Genomic DNA, 17955 nt, shown 5'->3' on the forward strand with positions numbered 1-17955 from the left:
TTATTTTCCATGTGACGTGTTCCTGTTTATCTGATGCCTGCATACAGTACTTCTCAGATAGTATCATTTATGTATTTTTAAACATTAATCACATTTTTTTTAACAGAATGTCTTCCGACGTGGGCATTTGAATGAGGATTTGATGTAGGCTGATTGGATTGGATGAGTGGCAGCAATTGAATGAAGGAGATTAAGTTGATGTGCTTCATGAAAAACAAAATAAGCCTTTTTCCATCTTGAATAACAGGGGGAATAATAATTCATGTGCATGGTCGATAACATTCCCCCTTTTTATATTTCCATTTAGTTATTTTATTGTAAGTCATAGCTTTGTTACATTTGGAGACAAAGGGGAATCATGCAAAAAAGAAGAATGTTATCGAGAAAATGCGATTTCGATAGCAATCTGTGACTTGGCAGTCTGACAAATAAAAGACAACAAAAGAATGAATGTCTTTGCTCAAATGAAATGTCTTATGCTAAGTCAGATTCTCACTTCAATCTTTCTATTCCTTTGAGAAGTCTTTTTGCTTAAAAAAAAACCCTGTCGTAATTCATTACTGATTGTTATTTTAAAGTGGAATCACTTTGACATTAATGTCTCAGAGGGTTGAACCAACGTTTAAGGTGGATAAATCAATGATGTTTACTACAGGAGATACACAATCCAAAGCCTTTTAGATTAAATACCACTATCTGGCCTGGAGAACGCTGCCATTAAAAATGTATGGCACCTCAGATTTCAGCTCCCCTTGCAAAAGTAATTGTTCCTGGAATCCAGTGGCTGGTTGCCGCAGTTTCCTTTTGTGTGTCCGCAATCTTGTGATTCAGCTGCAGTAGGTACTATGTCCAGGTACTTCTGAGAATAGGGTCTTTACCGCAAGAAAAACAACAATTACGCATCAGCATCCTTTTCAAGATCTATCATTTTCAAGATCAGTGCTACAAGATGTTCCGCTAATTCTTCTTTCTGAGGAGAGGCTCTTGGTGTCTAAATGTGTTTCTCGTAGTCAACTCTAATGTGCTTTTCACACTAAAAAGTATCTAGAAATGGAGGGAGCAGTTAAACAAAATGGAAGCATATTCATTAACCCTTAAACAGGCGATGTGCACTACGAGATACATACTTTTAAACATCCTGTATGGGGCCACAATATATATTTTTTTCAAATCAAGTTATCGGTTATCAAAAGTCTTGTCTGTTATCAGTATCTAGGTCACATGACTTGGTTCAGGTTTTCAGTCATTGTTTCGTCAGCCTGATCAGAAATCAAAATGGCCACCAGTGCTGGAGCACAGGCTGACCATGAGATGAGTAATTACGTATAAAACATAATTATTTTCAATAAAACAACCATATTAACTATTATAACTGATTATAACTATAGTCTAAATATATTTATAAAAGTAAATAAAGCCTATTATGCTCATAGTGTTAGTTTAGCAACTTTGAAATGTATGTATCCCACGAGATACGTTGCCAGATTAGCGGTATAACATGTGGTCAATGTGTAATATTGTGTATTCTATGTGGTATTGAACATTTTGTTTCAGACAGGAACACAAACTAATATACACTGCAAAAACAAATGTTTTCAGGTACAGGTATGTACATTATGACAGTATAACCATATATATATGCCCACAGGGTATCACAGTTAGCTCATTTTATAGCAACAGATGGACGAGTATGAGAGTGATAGAGAACCCTAACCCTGAAGGCTCTTTAGACTCAGGCAGTAGTGATGAGGATGAAGATGAGGAAGCAATTACAGTATCAGGCAGAATGAGGAATTAGAAAAGGAGGATAGTTCTGATGGGGGGGGGGGGACAAATGGAACAAACGCCTAAAAAAGCTAAGGAATTTAGGTGACAGTGCCTTCATTGATGGACACTTGGTCATATTTGTGAGCAGGCAAACCATCTTAACCAATATGCTGCCCCTTATTGGTCTGGATAGCTTCCTAAAACTGTGACTTTCCCCAGTCATATACTCAACACAGCACTGTTAGAGTGTGTATAGGCTATACGTCGCTGATATTTTGCAGATTTGGCAGATTAACATCACCCTGTAAATTCAGAGTCCTCGCGAGAGCACACTTGGAATTGTGTCTGCAACAGACTCTGGCGATGAGTAATGATGCACATTATTTTTGTCCCTTGCATTGCGGGGAAGCAATCACATCGGTGTATCTGATATAGGCGGCCCAGAGGCGAGCTTAACAGATGACGACAGAGCTGCAACGTTGGAAGTCAGTAAACATTGGTTATAGTGATATCCAATTGCGTCAAAGTCCAGAATCAGTCAGAGTAAACATTGGTCGTAGTGTTATCCAATTGCGTGCAGTGAAATTTTGAAATGCATGCTTGGTGCCGTCCCTCGAGTTAGGCCATTACATTATTCGTGGCCAGACCCTTAACCTTTCTAAATTGCCAGGGTCTGTATTTTCCAGGCTAGATTAGTGTACACAAATACTGACAAAGTAGATAAGATTTGTGATGTTGACTGTTTATAGAGGAAATGTGGAGCATTGTGATCATCAGGATTTAAAAAAAAAAAAAAAAAAAAGAATTTTTCAAAAATTTCGGAATTTTTTATTTTATTTTATTTTTTTTACGAATTTTGCTATTCATACTATGAAGAGCTTCATAAAAAAAATACAAAATTAATTTTAACAAATATATTTTTAAAATAAATGGCCAAAAAAATAAAGTTTGTATCAGTTATGTCTATTAAATAAAACATTAAAATGTTTACCATTTTTATTTTTTTCGTACCTTAATAGGGCAACGTATCCTGGGAGATACAACTCATAAAATCCAAAATATACAAAATATTTTCAAAATGAGTATGGGAATGATTTCCTTAGGTGCAAATGAGACAAAAAATAACATGAAATGATTTTTTTCAACAATTTTTTCACTTCTGCCTGTTTAAGGGTTAAGCAATTTCAAATTTAGATTGAAGGCATCGCCGATGTGGCATCCATTTGGGAATGGCAAATGGAGCATCCCTGTGCAATAGCTGGGGGTCTGGGCTAATGAACTTGTGATGATTTGGAGCTTTGAGAGCAGAACTCTCCTGGAGGACAGAGGCACACAGGCGCCCCCTCCGCTGGGCCAGCTGCCACGCGCAGTGGTGGACAGTAACGAAGTACATGTAATTCGTTACAATACTTAAGTAGCATATTGATGTATCTGTACTTTACTTAAGTATTTAGATTTGGTGAGACTTTGTACTTTGACTTCACTACATTTTTGAGTGAAAATTCGTACTTTTACTCCGTTACGTTTATGAAAACCCTCTCGTTCCATTTTGGCAAAGCGAATCACGTGTCCAAACTGCGTCCTGCACGCACTTCAGTGCGGCCCGCCGAGCATGCATTAGTTTATAGATCTGGCCCGCCACGCACTTAGGCTATCATTGGCTTTTCGCTATTTAAATTTAAAAAAAATAAATAAATAAAAAATCGACGTTGTGGTTAACATTACTGCAAACTAACACTCTTCTTAGAGAACGTTTACATTACAATGTCAATATCAATGTTACATAGAGATGAAAGCCTAGTCTTTGAAATCTCTATTGCAGCAAATCTAATTTACGTGTTTGTTACTCATAACGTTACTCATAACGTAATTGGGAACGTGTGAGCGCGCATGAAAGGGAGAGAGTGCATTGATAACTGATATCTCCGCTTTATAAACTAGAAGGCAGTCACTGAGTGGAGCCGGCAAGAGTCTTAAAGTGACAGTGTACCATTTATAAATGAATCAAACAGCATCATAGTTCTTAACAAATGTATTTTCTACAACAAAATTACTTTGTCATTATTATTATAATCCTAAATGCTAGGGGGAAGGAAGTATTTTACCCCCTATGTAACCCTATGGGAATTTAACACAGGGTTAACATAGGGGCAGGTAGATTTTTATTTTTAAAGGACAGCTATTTCATGGATCCAGGATATATACATCCTGATAAAGTTCCATTGGCCGTTGGAATTAAAATAGACCCACATCATCATACCCTTCACCACAGCTAGAGATTGGCATGGTGCTTTTTCCAGTAGGCCTATTAGCCGGTTTGATTTGCATTGAGCTCAATGAGCATCAAACAGGCTAATAGGCCTACTGGAAAAAGCACCATGCAATCTGTTTGTTTGCAGTTTGATTTTTACTCATTTTTTGAATGAAGGCATTAAGATCGATTGTCAAAGGATGATTTTTTATTTCTCTTTTTAGGCAACTTTAGCATGGTATCAAATACATGTTCTCCTCACTGTAGATAGCTTCTAATGCTTTGTGCTTAGACTCTTTTAAATAGACAAATGAAAGAAACTATTTGAAGAGTGGCATTAGAATTTCACCTTATGTAAGCTGATTTAGCAGGAGCTTTGATGTGAAAATGATAAATTATAATTATAATTAAGCCATTAAAACCATAATTCATCGAAGTACTTTTACTTTTAATACTTAAGTATATGTGAAGGCAAATACTTTTATACTTCTACTTAAGTGAAAATTCAAAGTTGGTACTTTCACTTTTACTCAAGTAATATTTGACACAAGGTATCTATACTTTCACTTAAGTACATAATCAATGTACTTCGTCCACCACTGGCCACGCGCGTCCTACTGCGCTCGCGCCACACTTCACAACTGGCTTCCAACGCACTGCCATGCATGGCATGGATTTATTTGTGTTATGGCTATATCTCCGTAGCGCAATAGAAATAACATGTTCATAGTGTATACGCACACGCACACGCACACGCACACACACACACACACACACACACACACACACACATCCACAAAACATTGTCCTTGGTATTGGACTGTTAAAAAAAGCTAAAAAAAAATACGCTTCACGCATCCACATATCCGTATCCTTGGTATTGGACACTTGGTATATGTGTTCATAAGCACTGTATGCATTTGTCAAAAAAATGTATATCAGGCAGTTCATTCAAGGATTGAAAATGAGACGGTGTATGCCAGATGAGGACACACTGTGTCTCTCAGTGAACTGGAGCACAGGAAGCCAGCTCCCGTAATGATGCTGGGAATCAGATGGTGATGAAGCCGTGATGGGAGACAGCCACGCGCTGCCCGCCGCCGCCGACCTCAATGAGCCTCTCAGTTGACAAGTAGGCACAAGCCAGCCACAAACAAATGAAGAGAGACCTTCCTGCGGAGAGGAGGTTTTTTTTCTTCTTCTCTTTTTTCTGCCTTCCATTTTGGAGACCTGTGTCTTCAAACAGAAAGCGAGTCCAGCTCTCGCCAGCTTTGTCCAGGGAGCCATCAGGATCCAATTTTGGCTTTATTAGGGGGCCTGAATAGGCAGGCGAGCAGAGCCGAGCGGAGTGGAGAGAGAGAGAGACTCTCATTGAGGCCGAGTCCTTGCCGTACTAAATGGTTTAATTTACTCTGAAATCGGCTACATCAATAACACAATGTTATCTTTGTCCCCTCTGCAGCGTCCAGGCCATTGAGGCTATTATGACAATACCTCAATTAAATAATGGGGAGACTCTACACTTAGAATTCTCATTTTAGGTGTGTGTGTGTCTTGTGCGTACAGTATGCATGCGTATGTGTGTGTATAGATTTTGGATTCTCATTTCATGCCTGTCTGAACATCCTCTTAAGTTGCTTTGTGATTTCGCACAGACAGGGCAGGGCATTTTCTTTCCATCCTTTTTGTATGTGTGTCTATTTTGTTGAACAAGTCAACATTGTGCTCCCTGCTTTGATGTTTATCCGGAGGAAGATCTCTCTCCGTGAGCAGCTCCATCAGTGCCAACATAGCGGGCAGAGCCATATGCAAAGCAGCCCACGCCACAGCACACAGTGGGCACGAGTGGTAATAAGCGCAGGGCGCTGCTGGGATGTTTGGGCGGGCGAGCGTTGCCCATCAAACAGGGCGCTGCATTAAGGGAATAACTAGTGCCTAATTGCTGGGTTTCATAATTGCCTTTCGGTGAATTGTTTCCAAGCAACCTTTCTTTTTAACACAATCGTCTCAATTTGAGCGCGGCCAGCCAAAGGGCCCCTTTGGTGCGCACGAGGGCTCTGGGAGAAATGGGGAGGAGGAAAGAGAGAGAGAGCCCATTTTGGCTCGCCGCTCGCCTGATGAATAATGGCCAGTGCAAGACACTCACAGGGTCAGTTGCTGAAGGTGATGCTGAGGTTAGTTAGTGGTGGTGGTGCTGATGGTGGTGTTGGTGGTGCTGGGCAGACTGCTGCTGGTGTTGAGCTTCCTTGGGTGGTGTGCTGTACCGTAATTTCCCGACTATTAGCCGCGGCTGATACATTGATTTTGCAAAATTTCTTCAGCTATGAGGTTAATACAGGGGGCCAGTTAATATGGTGTTAATATGCACACACATACATGTATTTGTTTCTTTTAACTTGCATAAAACACTGTCCTGCGGCTTATACGCAATGCGGCTTATATGCGGGAAACTGTAATATTGAGAGCAGCAGGTGGAACACAGGGCAAGCGCAGAGGGAGAGATACTGCATCGTTGATGGAGAAAATGGCCGTGCAGCCTGCGCTGTGTTTCCCTCTGCAAAACCATACAGTGGACATGGAGCGTGTAGTCACTGTCAGCATGATGCCTCTCTCTTTCATAGCACCGCATCACATTGACATGCTATTGTTAATCTATATTTACATCCACACGTTTTCACAGACCACACACAGTGCATGACAGTCCAGTGGGTATTGCTGTTGAGTTACAGTAGGGTTGTGCTCCGTGCTTCAAAACAATGATTTGATGAGGCTGGATACAAAAAAAATCTTTGCATGATAATTGAGCACTGAAGTATTAAATGATTTCACCTACTGTCATTGATATGATTAAACAATAAGATGTCACTGTGAGCCCACAATAGGCTATATGTCTTGATATTTGACAGTAAATTAATACTGAGTTAGTTATTTGCACTCTTTTAGCACCTACACAAATGATAACTTTGTGGGAGATAATCATACTAGATAATGGTGGATAATAGGCTTGCTGAAGACGGTGATTTTGATAACAGTTGCCTTGGAGACCTGGAGATGTTCAGTGGCTTCGTGATCGGTGCATAATAAAGCACTGCTTGGCCTTTTCGGTGGGAGTTATTTTAAATAAAAAAGACAGAAGCACAGTGTGCACTGGGGTGGAATTACAATATCCTAACCTTTGTGCCTTTTGATTAAAATGTCAATTAAAATTTATGTTGAGAAGAATGTGCCAGCAGGCATCAGGGCGATGGCAATGGTTGTCTCCACATATGACTTCTTCTAGAATAATTAAAAAGAATGACATTCCCTGAGAATGGCATGTCAGCTCTTTTTGGTCCCATTGTCTCTTTAGTTCTCATATTTGAAATTAAAATGAACAAGATATCATCATAATTTAGAGAGCATTTTGCCATTTTTCATTGTTCTTGAACACACTTTGCTTGAACACATTGGAATGCTCATTAGAGAATTAATTTGTAGATGTGCCTGTTATTGTGTTTAGTTTCCAATGTAGACCATCTTTGGTGTTTACAAATGAGGTGTTAAATTAAAGGTTGGTTTTAAGAAGCTATTTTTCTAGATGTTATTTAATATTTGAAACATTTATTAAATATGCAGTTTTCAATTTATTATCGTTATTATTATTATTATTATTATTATAGACCCTTTTACTGTCTACATTCATCAAAAGTAATCACGCACATTTTGGAAACAAGTAATGTGCTATCCAATTCATTCAGAGAATTTCTAATAGGAGCCAGCGGCCCACCCTGTAAAATACCTGCAGGACAAAGGTATTTGTTTGTTTCACTTTTGATGGAAAACTCATACTGTAGTTGTGGAAACTACAATAAAATGTTTTTTGATGATAAGCAAGTGAAAAACATAATGTAGCTATCAAGCCCTTTAGACTCCCATCCATTTTGCCCTCACTTGTGACCACCCTTAGAGGACTATGGGTAAACTGCAGCCAGTTTCAATAGAATGGCAGTCAATAGGGAGTGAACAGGCTCTTAAGGAAGAGGAAAGTTTTAAATGCTGATTCAAAAATGTAACCAGCATCAAAATGTCAGATTCTTGCGTGTTCAGGTAGTTTTTGCGATCTTTAGTGGTTAATCCCTTTTGTACCTTGACAAAATGTACACGCAGTCATCACTGTTTACAAACTGTAAAAGGGTCTATTGTTATTCAAAGATACCTTGTCAGAATACAAGTGCATTTCCAGAATGTTTTACGGCATCATAACCTGCCTTTATTTTTGCTAATAGGCTTGTCTAGTGATATAATATAATTGAATTACATTTAAGAGTGATGTCATATTTTAGTTAAGAAACCAAATCCATACATCGTGCATCGATGCCAATACATCTATACAGAGATAGATCATCCATATAATAATGTGTGATGGATGCTGTTTAGCTTGAAGTATAGAGCGATCAAATGAAGCGGTCTGAATTGAAGTCTTCCGACCTTTGGCTAGCCGTGGTGACATGTCACAGCGCCAGCTGATACCACAACAGTGGCGTGAGGTCCTGTTCTGTCCAGAGACTCCTCACACTTCATTTGCTTCATTCCGGTCACTGGGCTTGCAGGCCTGTCAGTACGTTTGATAACAGGTGTGAACAAGGTGATTACGTGGATTACTGTAAGTGACATTTTCATATGATCGTGTGAACCAGGTGAGCTGGAGTTCTTAACAAAACAGTGCTTTACAGCCTCTTAAGTAGTCCTGAGATTAAACTGGGTTCAGCGATTTGACACAAATACATTCATATGCACTTTAGGTAAAATACACACACTCACATACACACAAACACACACACACACACACACACACACACACACACACACAAATGCACTCGAATCTTCAGACCTCATAGTTGTTTCCACTCGAATCTTCTTCAGCAACTGATTGTTTACAAGGGACATACATGGACCCACATACACACACTCTCACACACACACACACACACACACACACACACACACACACACACACACACTCCCCCAAGGCTCCGTGAATGTCCATTGTGGGCTCTCCTAGAGAGAGAGGCATTGAGATCTCCGTCAGTGCCATGTGATGCATCATGATCCTCATTGTAAGAACTCATCACAGCAGGGGGAAGCAGCAGCATACAGAAGGAGAGAGAGAGAGAGAGAGAGAGAGAGAGAGAGAGAGAGAGAGAGAGAGAGAGAGAGAGAGAGAGAAGGAGAGAGAGAGAGTTAAAGAGAGGGAGAGGGAGAGAGTTGTTTTCTTGCACTGTTGCTAAATTATTGGAATGAGAGCAGGTCTGATTGATTCTGAGGGAACGGGTGATTGCTTTCTCAGACAGGCGCTCGGGCGGAAGGGAGGGAGCATAATAACCAGAAGGATCTCTTGATACAGGCACTCCTTTATGGGCCGTGTGTGTGTGTGTGTGTGTGTGTGTGTGTGTGTGTGTGTTGAGAGAGAGAGAGAGAGAGAGAGAGAGAGAGAAAAGACAGAATGGGAGAAAGGGAGAGGTGTTTGGGATATGAGTAGGTCTTTCACTGATATCAGTCTTCCCCGAGCCTTTAGATTGCTTTCCCTCCTGCCCACCCCAGCCCACCCCGCACACGAGCGCAACCCTTCTTTGTTTCAAGTGTTCATTTTGGAATGGGGATGCAGGGAGCCTTTTGCCTCTTCCTCACCTCCTCTTCTCTTCCCCCTCTCCTCTCCTCTCCTCCCTGTTATTATCTCTCCCTCCATCCCCTGGCGTTCAGCTGGGCTTTCTCATCTTAGACTCAGGAGGAAGGGCAGCTCCCCCCCTATCCCCCTATCCGCTACCCCTTACCCAGATCTGGGTCCAAAAGTGGTGACTGTGCTGCCTATTTGAGCAGGAATTGAATCATCCCAGACGCCGAACCGCGCTGATGAAAATGGCTGTGGCCCCAGGTCTGAGTAGTGTTTGTATTTATGTACATGTGTATGGACACCAGTGTGTGTGTGTATGTGTGTGTGTGTGTGTATGTGAGAGACAGACAGAAAGTGTGTTGAAGGACATTACTGCGTTTGGGGTTCTACCTGCGTTATAGGTTCCCAAATGATGTCAACACTTGTTTAAACATGTGGATGTAGCTGTTGTGTTTCCTCAGAGCACCTTACAGGTAGCGGTGCTCATTGCAATGTCTGGACAAATTGTCTGTGGAGATGTAGGACTGAAGAAAAGAGGTTGTTTTCATTGTTTGTGTTGTTGATTCTCTTAAAGCCTTAATATATCTTGAAAAAAAAACCCCTTAAAGTTGAGGCCCCCAGTGCAACTAAGGGCATTAGGAAACTATCGACCTTTTGCTCCAGTGAATGTCTTATTCATAGGCTTGTTTTGTTTTTCTGTTAAAGAGAGACAATAATGTCATTTACAGGTCTGTAGTGCAGTGAAATCCATGCCTGGCTTTATTGATCGGGAAGATGAGTTTTTTTTTTTCTTCTCCTTCTGCCTTTTCTTTCTTTCTTTGGTTCCCCCTGTTCTGACGGTGGCAGTTGGCCGCTGGACTGGAGGCCTCTGGGTAATTAAAGCAGCATTTGTACGCTGTTCTGCTCCGGCGGGCGGCCCGTGTAATTGCCCTGCGTGTAAACGTGTGACCTGTGGTCAGCAGCGGACGACTAGCCAAGAATACTTAGCAGCTAAGAAGTGCACATCACTTTTGACAGCTCCTGCCTGCCTGGCTTTTATAAACAACCCAGGTCCTGAAAGGATGGAGCTCAGAATGTGTGTGTGTGTGTGTGTGTGTGTGTGTGTGTGTGTGTGCCAGCAGTGGTTTGCTGAGTGTGTCACAAGTGTGTGTTTGTATGTCTCTATGTGTGTGCATATTTGTTTGTGTTTGATATTTCTAATATTTTCGATTTGATGTTTGATGGTGTTTTTATTTTCATGTGTGTGTGAGAGGGAGTGTTTGTGTGTGATTGCCAGCAATCGTTTGTTGAGTGTGTACATGTATTTATATGTATATCCATGTTTGTGTTCTCTGTGTGCATGTGTGTATGTTTGTGTTTGTGTGTGTGTGTGTGTGTGTATGCGTGCGGCTTTGCCACTAAGTGGGCGCCTCTTCAGGATTTCTCATTAATTTGTACTAGAGTGTGGCTTAGAATTCTTAGTTGTCGCTGCGGCGTACGCCTCACTTGTATTCTAAATGTGTAGCTTACTCACAAAAGGTCAGGCATCCATTTGAGCGTTTCTCGAAAACTTGTTTTGTTCTAAATGGTGTTTGTCTTTGCTGTTTACTTAAAGCTATTTATACAGTCATCGCAAAAAGTTGGTGGTAATAACACACAGAGACAAAAGAGGAAGGGCAGACAGTTTCTATCTAATTATTAATTACTGTTGTGACAGCGGGATTATCTCGGATATTGTAATATTCTCCTACTTGTCATTTAACTGGAGATGGAAGATGTGCTTTTGTATTTACCCACCATGTAACAAACAGATTGGAGCTTATCAGTTGCTTGAATAGTGCAGCCACCTCTCGTGTGTCTCAAACAAAAGACCAGTAATGTTTACCACTGACTCCTCAATGTCAATTTATCAACGTCTTTAAGGGAAACAGCCATGACTTGCCTGCTGTCAGCAACATACAGGGTTGTTTTGTTGTGTCTTAACTGAAAGGCAGGCTCCTGTCAGTGGCCTTAGCTGTTGTTATCAACGTGAGAAGAGATAAAAAAAAGAGAGCTTTCCAATCTTTTCCAATTGTGCTCTGCGTTGGGTTTGTGCAATAGCAACCCCCTCTAGTAATGCTGCTATTGTGCCATTGTAGCCCATACTGTGACATTGTACCACGAATGAGATAGGATCGTCAACAACATCTGAAAAACACTCAAGTCCACAGTGATTGCGTGGCTTTATGCGATTGTGTTTATGTGTAATCTCCTTTGTTATGCCTGAGGATCCGACCCGTTGTTCTCTCATCAGCTAAATTAAGAGACCTATGGATCCTATTGTTATGCCTTGATTTGTTCCCTCATGGAAAATGGTGCGTTCTTCAGAGGGTTTCAGTAAGCATTTTATTAAATCTGCCAGCCCCTACAGAGAGCTGATGGAAAGTGCTTCTTTGTTTTGCGTCTTAGCTTTTGTCTCTCTCAGCCTCTTGTGGGTTTGCTCAGATTTAGGGAGTAGGGCTTGCATGCTTCCTCCAGTCGTGAGCGTATAACTAGCCCTGTGAAAAGCTGTGCAGATCATTTTAAGACAGTTCTAGTCGCACACTGCAGGACACGGCTCTTGTGTCGAGGCTTTGTCTTTGACCAATGCCCACAACGTGTCTATCTATGTAGTAACTCTGCTCAACCTCTGGGAAGCTCCAACAGCTTGAATGTCTCCTCTGATCTTTTTCGGAGTCTCTGCTCACGTGGACACACACTGCTCAAAGCGTTCCCCATGAGCGTACAACGGTCGTCTGATTCTTAGTCCCCGCAGTTCAGCAGGGGGCGAGGTGATCGTGCGCTTCGCTTCAGAGAGCCGTCCCTGCTTCTGACAAGGAGAAACAGAGGAAGTCTGTGCAGTTCGTTCAGCCTTGGCTAATTAAAACTTTTACAGGTTTTTTTTCCTTTAAAGAAAAAAAAAGCAGTTATTTATTTTTTTTTAGTTGATAACTTTTCAGTATGCAAAGTAAGGGGTTCAGCAGTCACAACACAGATAAGTAATTAAAAGCCACTAAAAATGAGAGGCTACAACATCTGTTCTTTCCCATGTTAATCCAATTTATTTAAGTCATGTAGCTTCGCGGGGTGACTGGCCCTCCCCCTGTCTTTGAGCTCTCAGACGACATCTAAAATAGCAGAAATAAATGGGAGTGGATCCGTGATCTGTGTTGGAAACAGCAACGCTATAGAGGTATCTGAGTCGCTGTTTTATGGCCCATTTTATGGTGTTGGTATGGCACTGTTTTTTTTTTTTTCTTTCTTGCTTTTATCAGGTTGCCCTAGAATCTTTTTTATGTGAATGAACTTTTAAATGAAGGATGGCAAAAACGGGATTTTCCGGGGACTCGGTGATGCATTCCGGTCGCTACGGTGTGTGCCGGAAAAGGTTACGACGCCACTTCTTGATTTAGGATGGGGATAAAACGCGCAACCTTGCAGAATGACAGCAGTGTATGTGTTTATGTCGAAGCGCAGAGAATTTAGGCTAAGGGCATTTTAAAGTTTTACTGCGCCTCTTTTGTGGCCTGCGCTCGTTTAATCTCGTTTCACGTGGCTCCCGACAACTGCTGCCCATCTCCAGGGGCTGCGAACCGACAACGAGCCAACGATTTATCCTATCTGCTCCTCTCTCCTGTGCGAGCACTTCTGCTTAAAGATAACAGAGCAGGTGGCTATCCTGTTCACCCTATTGATATGTTTATTGCTTGCAATTTCCCTTTCCCTTTTTTTGGGGAGGGTTGTAAGAGTGTGTGTGTGTGTGTGGGGGGGGGGGGGGGGTGGGGAGGGGTGTTTGGGGTGATGAATGTAGCGGATTGTGGACTGGGAGAAGCGGGGCGGTAAGATTGATTTCCATCCCGTTTTCTCTTCGCTGGAGCTCCCCAAAGTCTGGGATTAATGAGGCCGCGCCGCTCCCATCGATCAGCGCGCTCCGCTGGTACACTCACCGGCGAGCGCCACGCTGCCCCTCTCCAGCCCCCCCCCCCCCCCCTCGTTACAGGCAGAGAGGCCACCCAGGGCACTGTAACCCACCTGCATGCCCCCTTCCCTGGGCACAGTACAGCCAGCTACAAAATCCCCCTCCCCCCCCAACCTTACACACACACACACATACACACACATATCCCCCGAGTCTGCAGATTGATGAGGGCAGAGTTAAATTCCACCTGTCCACCCCTCCCTGCCCCCCATATCGACCCCCCCAGTGGGTGGGCCTCATCCGCTGCCCCCCTCCCCCCCACCCCACACACCCCTCTCCACCAAAACAAAGTTGCCCCCCCCCTCCCACCTCCACCCCCGTCGTGCAGATGTCCCTGTCTTTTCCGCTGATCCGCGGAGTCGCCGATATCGGATTTTCCTGTCTCAAATTAGCAATCTCCTTAGACCTGCTTTCCGAAATGAACCAAGATTAGCCCCAGATTAGTCCTAATCAGGCCCACTGAAACCAGGGGATTTGGCCATTTGGTCGTTCAGCGCTATTTTCTATCAGTTTCTGCAATCGGCTTTGGCTGTTGCTGTTGGCCATTGAGAAGGCTGTTTTGTTGTCTGGAGCATGGGGGGAGTCTGTGGGCATTAAAGCAAATGTCTGCTGGACTTATGGGCTTTATGTATGGCATTTGACCCTTTAAAGGGATGCTACTGCGTCATTTCATCTGAGGGTCTGTTGAACCACAAGCTGGAGCCAAATGCCCCCCCAGAAGCTTTGTTTTCTCCGCTTGGTGGAACATTGGTCCAGTTCGCACTATCAGCCTTCTAAAAGACCCCACTAGTAATGGGCTACCATTGGAAAGTTTGTAAGTACACCAGGAGTGTATGTAAATAGCACTTGCCTGCTTCTACTCTCTGTTGCTACTACCACCACTGTGTTGACGAAGCTTACACATACACACGTACAGTACACACACATACGTGACGTTGACACTGCAGTAGTGCTAGCAGTCAAGCCATCAGGCGAGTGTTATTTGAATAACCTCCTGCTAACCTCACCAATGTTCGACCAAGGGAAATAAGCTTCTGAATGGAAAAACCATCCGTTTTTCTATTCCACTTTTGTTGTTGTCAGATTCAGCTCTGCAATCCGATTGTGTTTTCTCTTAGTTACAGTAAATGGCACATAACCTTGTGAACATGGAATGAAGTGTTTTTTTATTTATATATAAGAAATAAAAATATTATTTATATATCTAGAAATAAAAGACACTAAATCAAACTAAATATATCAGTGCTCCAATAGCAAATATTTTAACCAATATAACCAAAAATGGCTCCTACATATGGTGTTTCCACCCAGTTTCAGATTCAGCTCTGCAATCCGATTGTGTTTTCTCTTAGTTACAGTAAATGGCACATAACCTTGTGAACATGGAATGAAGTGTTTTTTTATTTATTCCGTGTCCCTGAAGGTTGTCTGGTGAGAATGTTAAATGTTCTCTGCCATTCAGGTCTTGGTAATGTGCGGAGGCACGGAGGTGCTTGACCCTTTAACGACCTTGAGGGCAGGCACCTTTGGTCCAGCAGACCTTTTGTTTCCGTCTCTTGTGACGTGCGGAGATCGCTGAAGTCGGGCCGTGAAGTGCCGTTCACACTCTTGCACAACACAATAGTGGAAAAATACATTCAAATGGCATTAACATCAAAATGTGTGGAAGATGCTTAAGAACTCTACCCACGTGCAGCCCCTTGCCGTCAACACACACACACACACACACACACACACACACACACACACACACACACGTATGCTAAACACAGCTGGTTCATTATTACTTAACTCTCATCTAACAGCCTGTCTGGTCCTTCTGCGTTCTCCCAGATCCGGTGCACGGGCCCCAGAGTGTGAACGTGGTGGACATCCGCGCCAGGCAGCTGACCCTGCAGTGGGAGGCCTTCGGCTACGCGGTGACGCGCTGCCACAGCTTCAACCTGACGGTGCAGTACCAGTACGTGTTCAACCAGCAGGAGTTCGCCGCCGAGGAGCTCATCCAGACCTCCACCCACTACACGCTGCGCGGCCTGCGGCCCTTCGTCACCGTCAAGCTGCGCCTGGTGCTGGCCAACGCCGAGGGCAGCAAGGAGAGCGAGGAGATCGTCAAGCAGACCGAGGAGGACGGTCAGTGGTCTCGGCTTTTGTGTTTGTTTTTGTCCACTCTATTGTGCAAATACTCGGCTACGCATGCACAAACACACACAGACAGATACACATGCACATACACACACAGACACACGTATAGGAACGTGCACGTGCACATGCACACAGGACTAGTATTAACACAGGACTTACCTCCTCGCACACAAGCTGTTATACACATATAAACACACACGCACACACACACACACAGACACAGACACGCACAGACACATACTGTAGGTACTGAACCACAAGCACACATCCTCTCTCTCTCTGTCTCTTTCTCTTTCCCTCTTTTCTACACCCATAGGCACACGGATACAAGCACATGCACTATGATGTAATGTTGCCCACAGACACTACTGTCATGTCCAGCGCGACCCCTTGCTCTCTTGTAGGAGCCAAGGAATAGCTTCTCTTCAGACTTTAGAGGAATTGCTATTGATCTCTGATAATCCAGCCAGGTCTGCTTTATCTCCCAGTGTGATACTGCTCATAGAAGAGAGAGCAGCCAGTGGATTGTTGACTTACTTTTTCTGGAGCTGTGGAAAGTGACCTTCTTCTGGCCTGATGTCAAGATTCTCTGTGGAAGCGGATTTATGAAGACTAGTGCAGTTACAGTGCCTGTATCAAACCATGCCCACTGCTGTGCATGGCCACAGCTACATAGAGAATGGGTGCTCTGTAGTTATAAAAAGCACCATTCCAAGCAAGTGTTCAATTGCAATTGCAATGACAGTTTTCTTGTTTTGAATGGTCACTGCATTACGATGACGGTTTGGCATGCAGTTCAGGTCAAAATCCACTGAATGTGTCCCTTCCTACTGGCAGACCACAGACAGAGGTGATCTCTGTACCGTTGAGGTCCACAAAATGTTTTTTAATGTTTTCAGACAGAAAAATGCTTCTAGAATGAATTTATAGGCCTACATAAATCACTGTGGATCATGGAAGCTTACTCCAGTAGGCAGATGTACAGCAAGTTAGGGAGAGCTGTCCATGGTAGCCTAAAGTCATTGCTGTACATAAGGAAGTGGGGAAAGCCTGGCTGAGACCCTTGGTTGACTTGAGGCACAGCAGACAGTGGTTAGGGCTGTTAGTGCTGTTGAGCCAAGGTTAGGATGATGACTAGGAGACTCTGATACAGACCATATACACAAGATAGATATAGAAAATAGTCTGATTTGTCATGCAGTGTGGTGTAGGGTTACATACTGTACAATGTAGCTCATACATTCTTTGGTAGAGAATTGGGTTTGTAGAACATTTTGGACACAAATTGGCAGTCTGGAAGTGGTGTAAAGAGGTATAGAGTATAAAGACAAAGCTTACAAGGTCTTTGAAATAGGTTGGCCCAGTTCTTCTGTGTAAGATGACTTACCACCCTCCAGCAAAACATAAAGTTTTAATGGTTGTTTACTCTGAAAATAGGAAAACCGTGTTATTTGCCAACATGGTCTGCTGCATTGACAGAGCCTGTTTATGTTTTCAAAAATGTTTACAGGCCCATTTAATTGGATGGTCAATTCAGAAATCAACTGTGGGACGCTGATCAATAATGTATGGGTTGTTGACCAAGTTTCACACTAATTTTTGGAATGAACTGCAATTATTGTATCACAACAATAGCTAGATCAGCTGAGAGTTTTGTTTGTGTTTTGCCACAGCTAACTATAGATTGTAGGATAATATGATATTCCTATGTATAATAAACTGTGCAGTTGCCTTGCATTTTTTACAACAAAGCAAAAATGAAACAGTTGCAGTGTTTCTTTGCTAATACTCTGTAAAAGGTTATCCACTGCTTATTGTGTGTGCATTGTGTTCTTCCTCACAAATGGAGCTGTGGACTATTTGGGAGAAGATGATTACAGACCCATCACAGAATCGATGATGTCATCTTACCACAGCCTTGGCTGTCATTTGCTCTGAGACTGGTGATTTGGTTCACCCCTGAGGTGTTTTGTGCACGGGAGCACTCACCTGCTGAATATTCTATGTGACAGAGCTTCATCTATGCTGAGCACAGAAGCTACTTTGATAAAAGAGGCATTTTCTCAAATGGCAGAAGGCAGTCATTCCTCAAATGACAGGAGGCAGTCAGAATTACATGTACCGGAGATGCTTATCATAATTGAGAGTGTGTGCAGCTTGCTCACAAAA

General features: G+C 42.7%; 1 protein-coding gene across 1 annotated transcript in view; it reads left to right on the forward strand.

Moving 5' to 3' along the window:
* Positions 1-17955, forward strand: part of ptprt (protein tyrosine phosphatase receptor type T) — a 178959-nt gene that overhangs the window by 61364 nt on the left and 99640 nt on the right. The window contains exon 7 of the mRNA XM_062545106.1: positions 15478-15774. Within this exon, the coding sequence (XP_062401090.1) occupies positions 15478-15774 (297 nt within the window). The remainder of the gene's footprint in view (positions 1-15477; positions 15775-17955) is intronic.

The sequence above is a fragment of the Sardina pilchardus genome, chromosome 9 (genome assembly GCF_963854185.1).
Source record: "Sardina pilchardus chromosome 9, fSarPil1.1, whole genome shotgun sequence".
In the NCBI taxonomy this organism is placed as follows: domain Eukaryota; kingdom Metazoa; phylum Chordata; class Actinopteri; order Clupeiformes; family Clupeidae; genus Sardina; species Sardina pilchardus.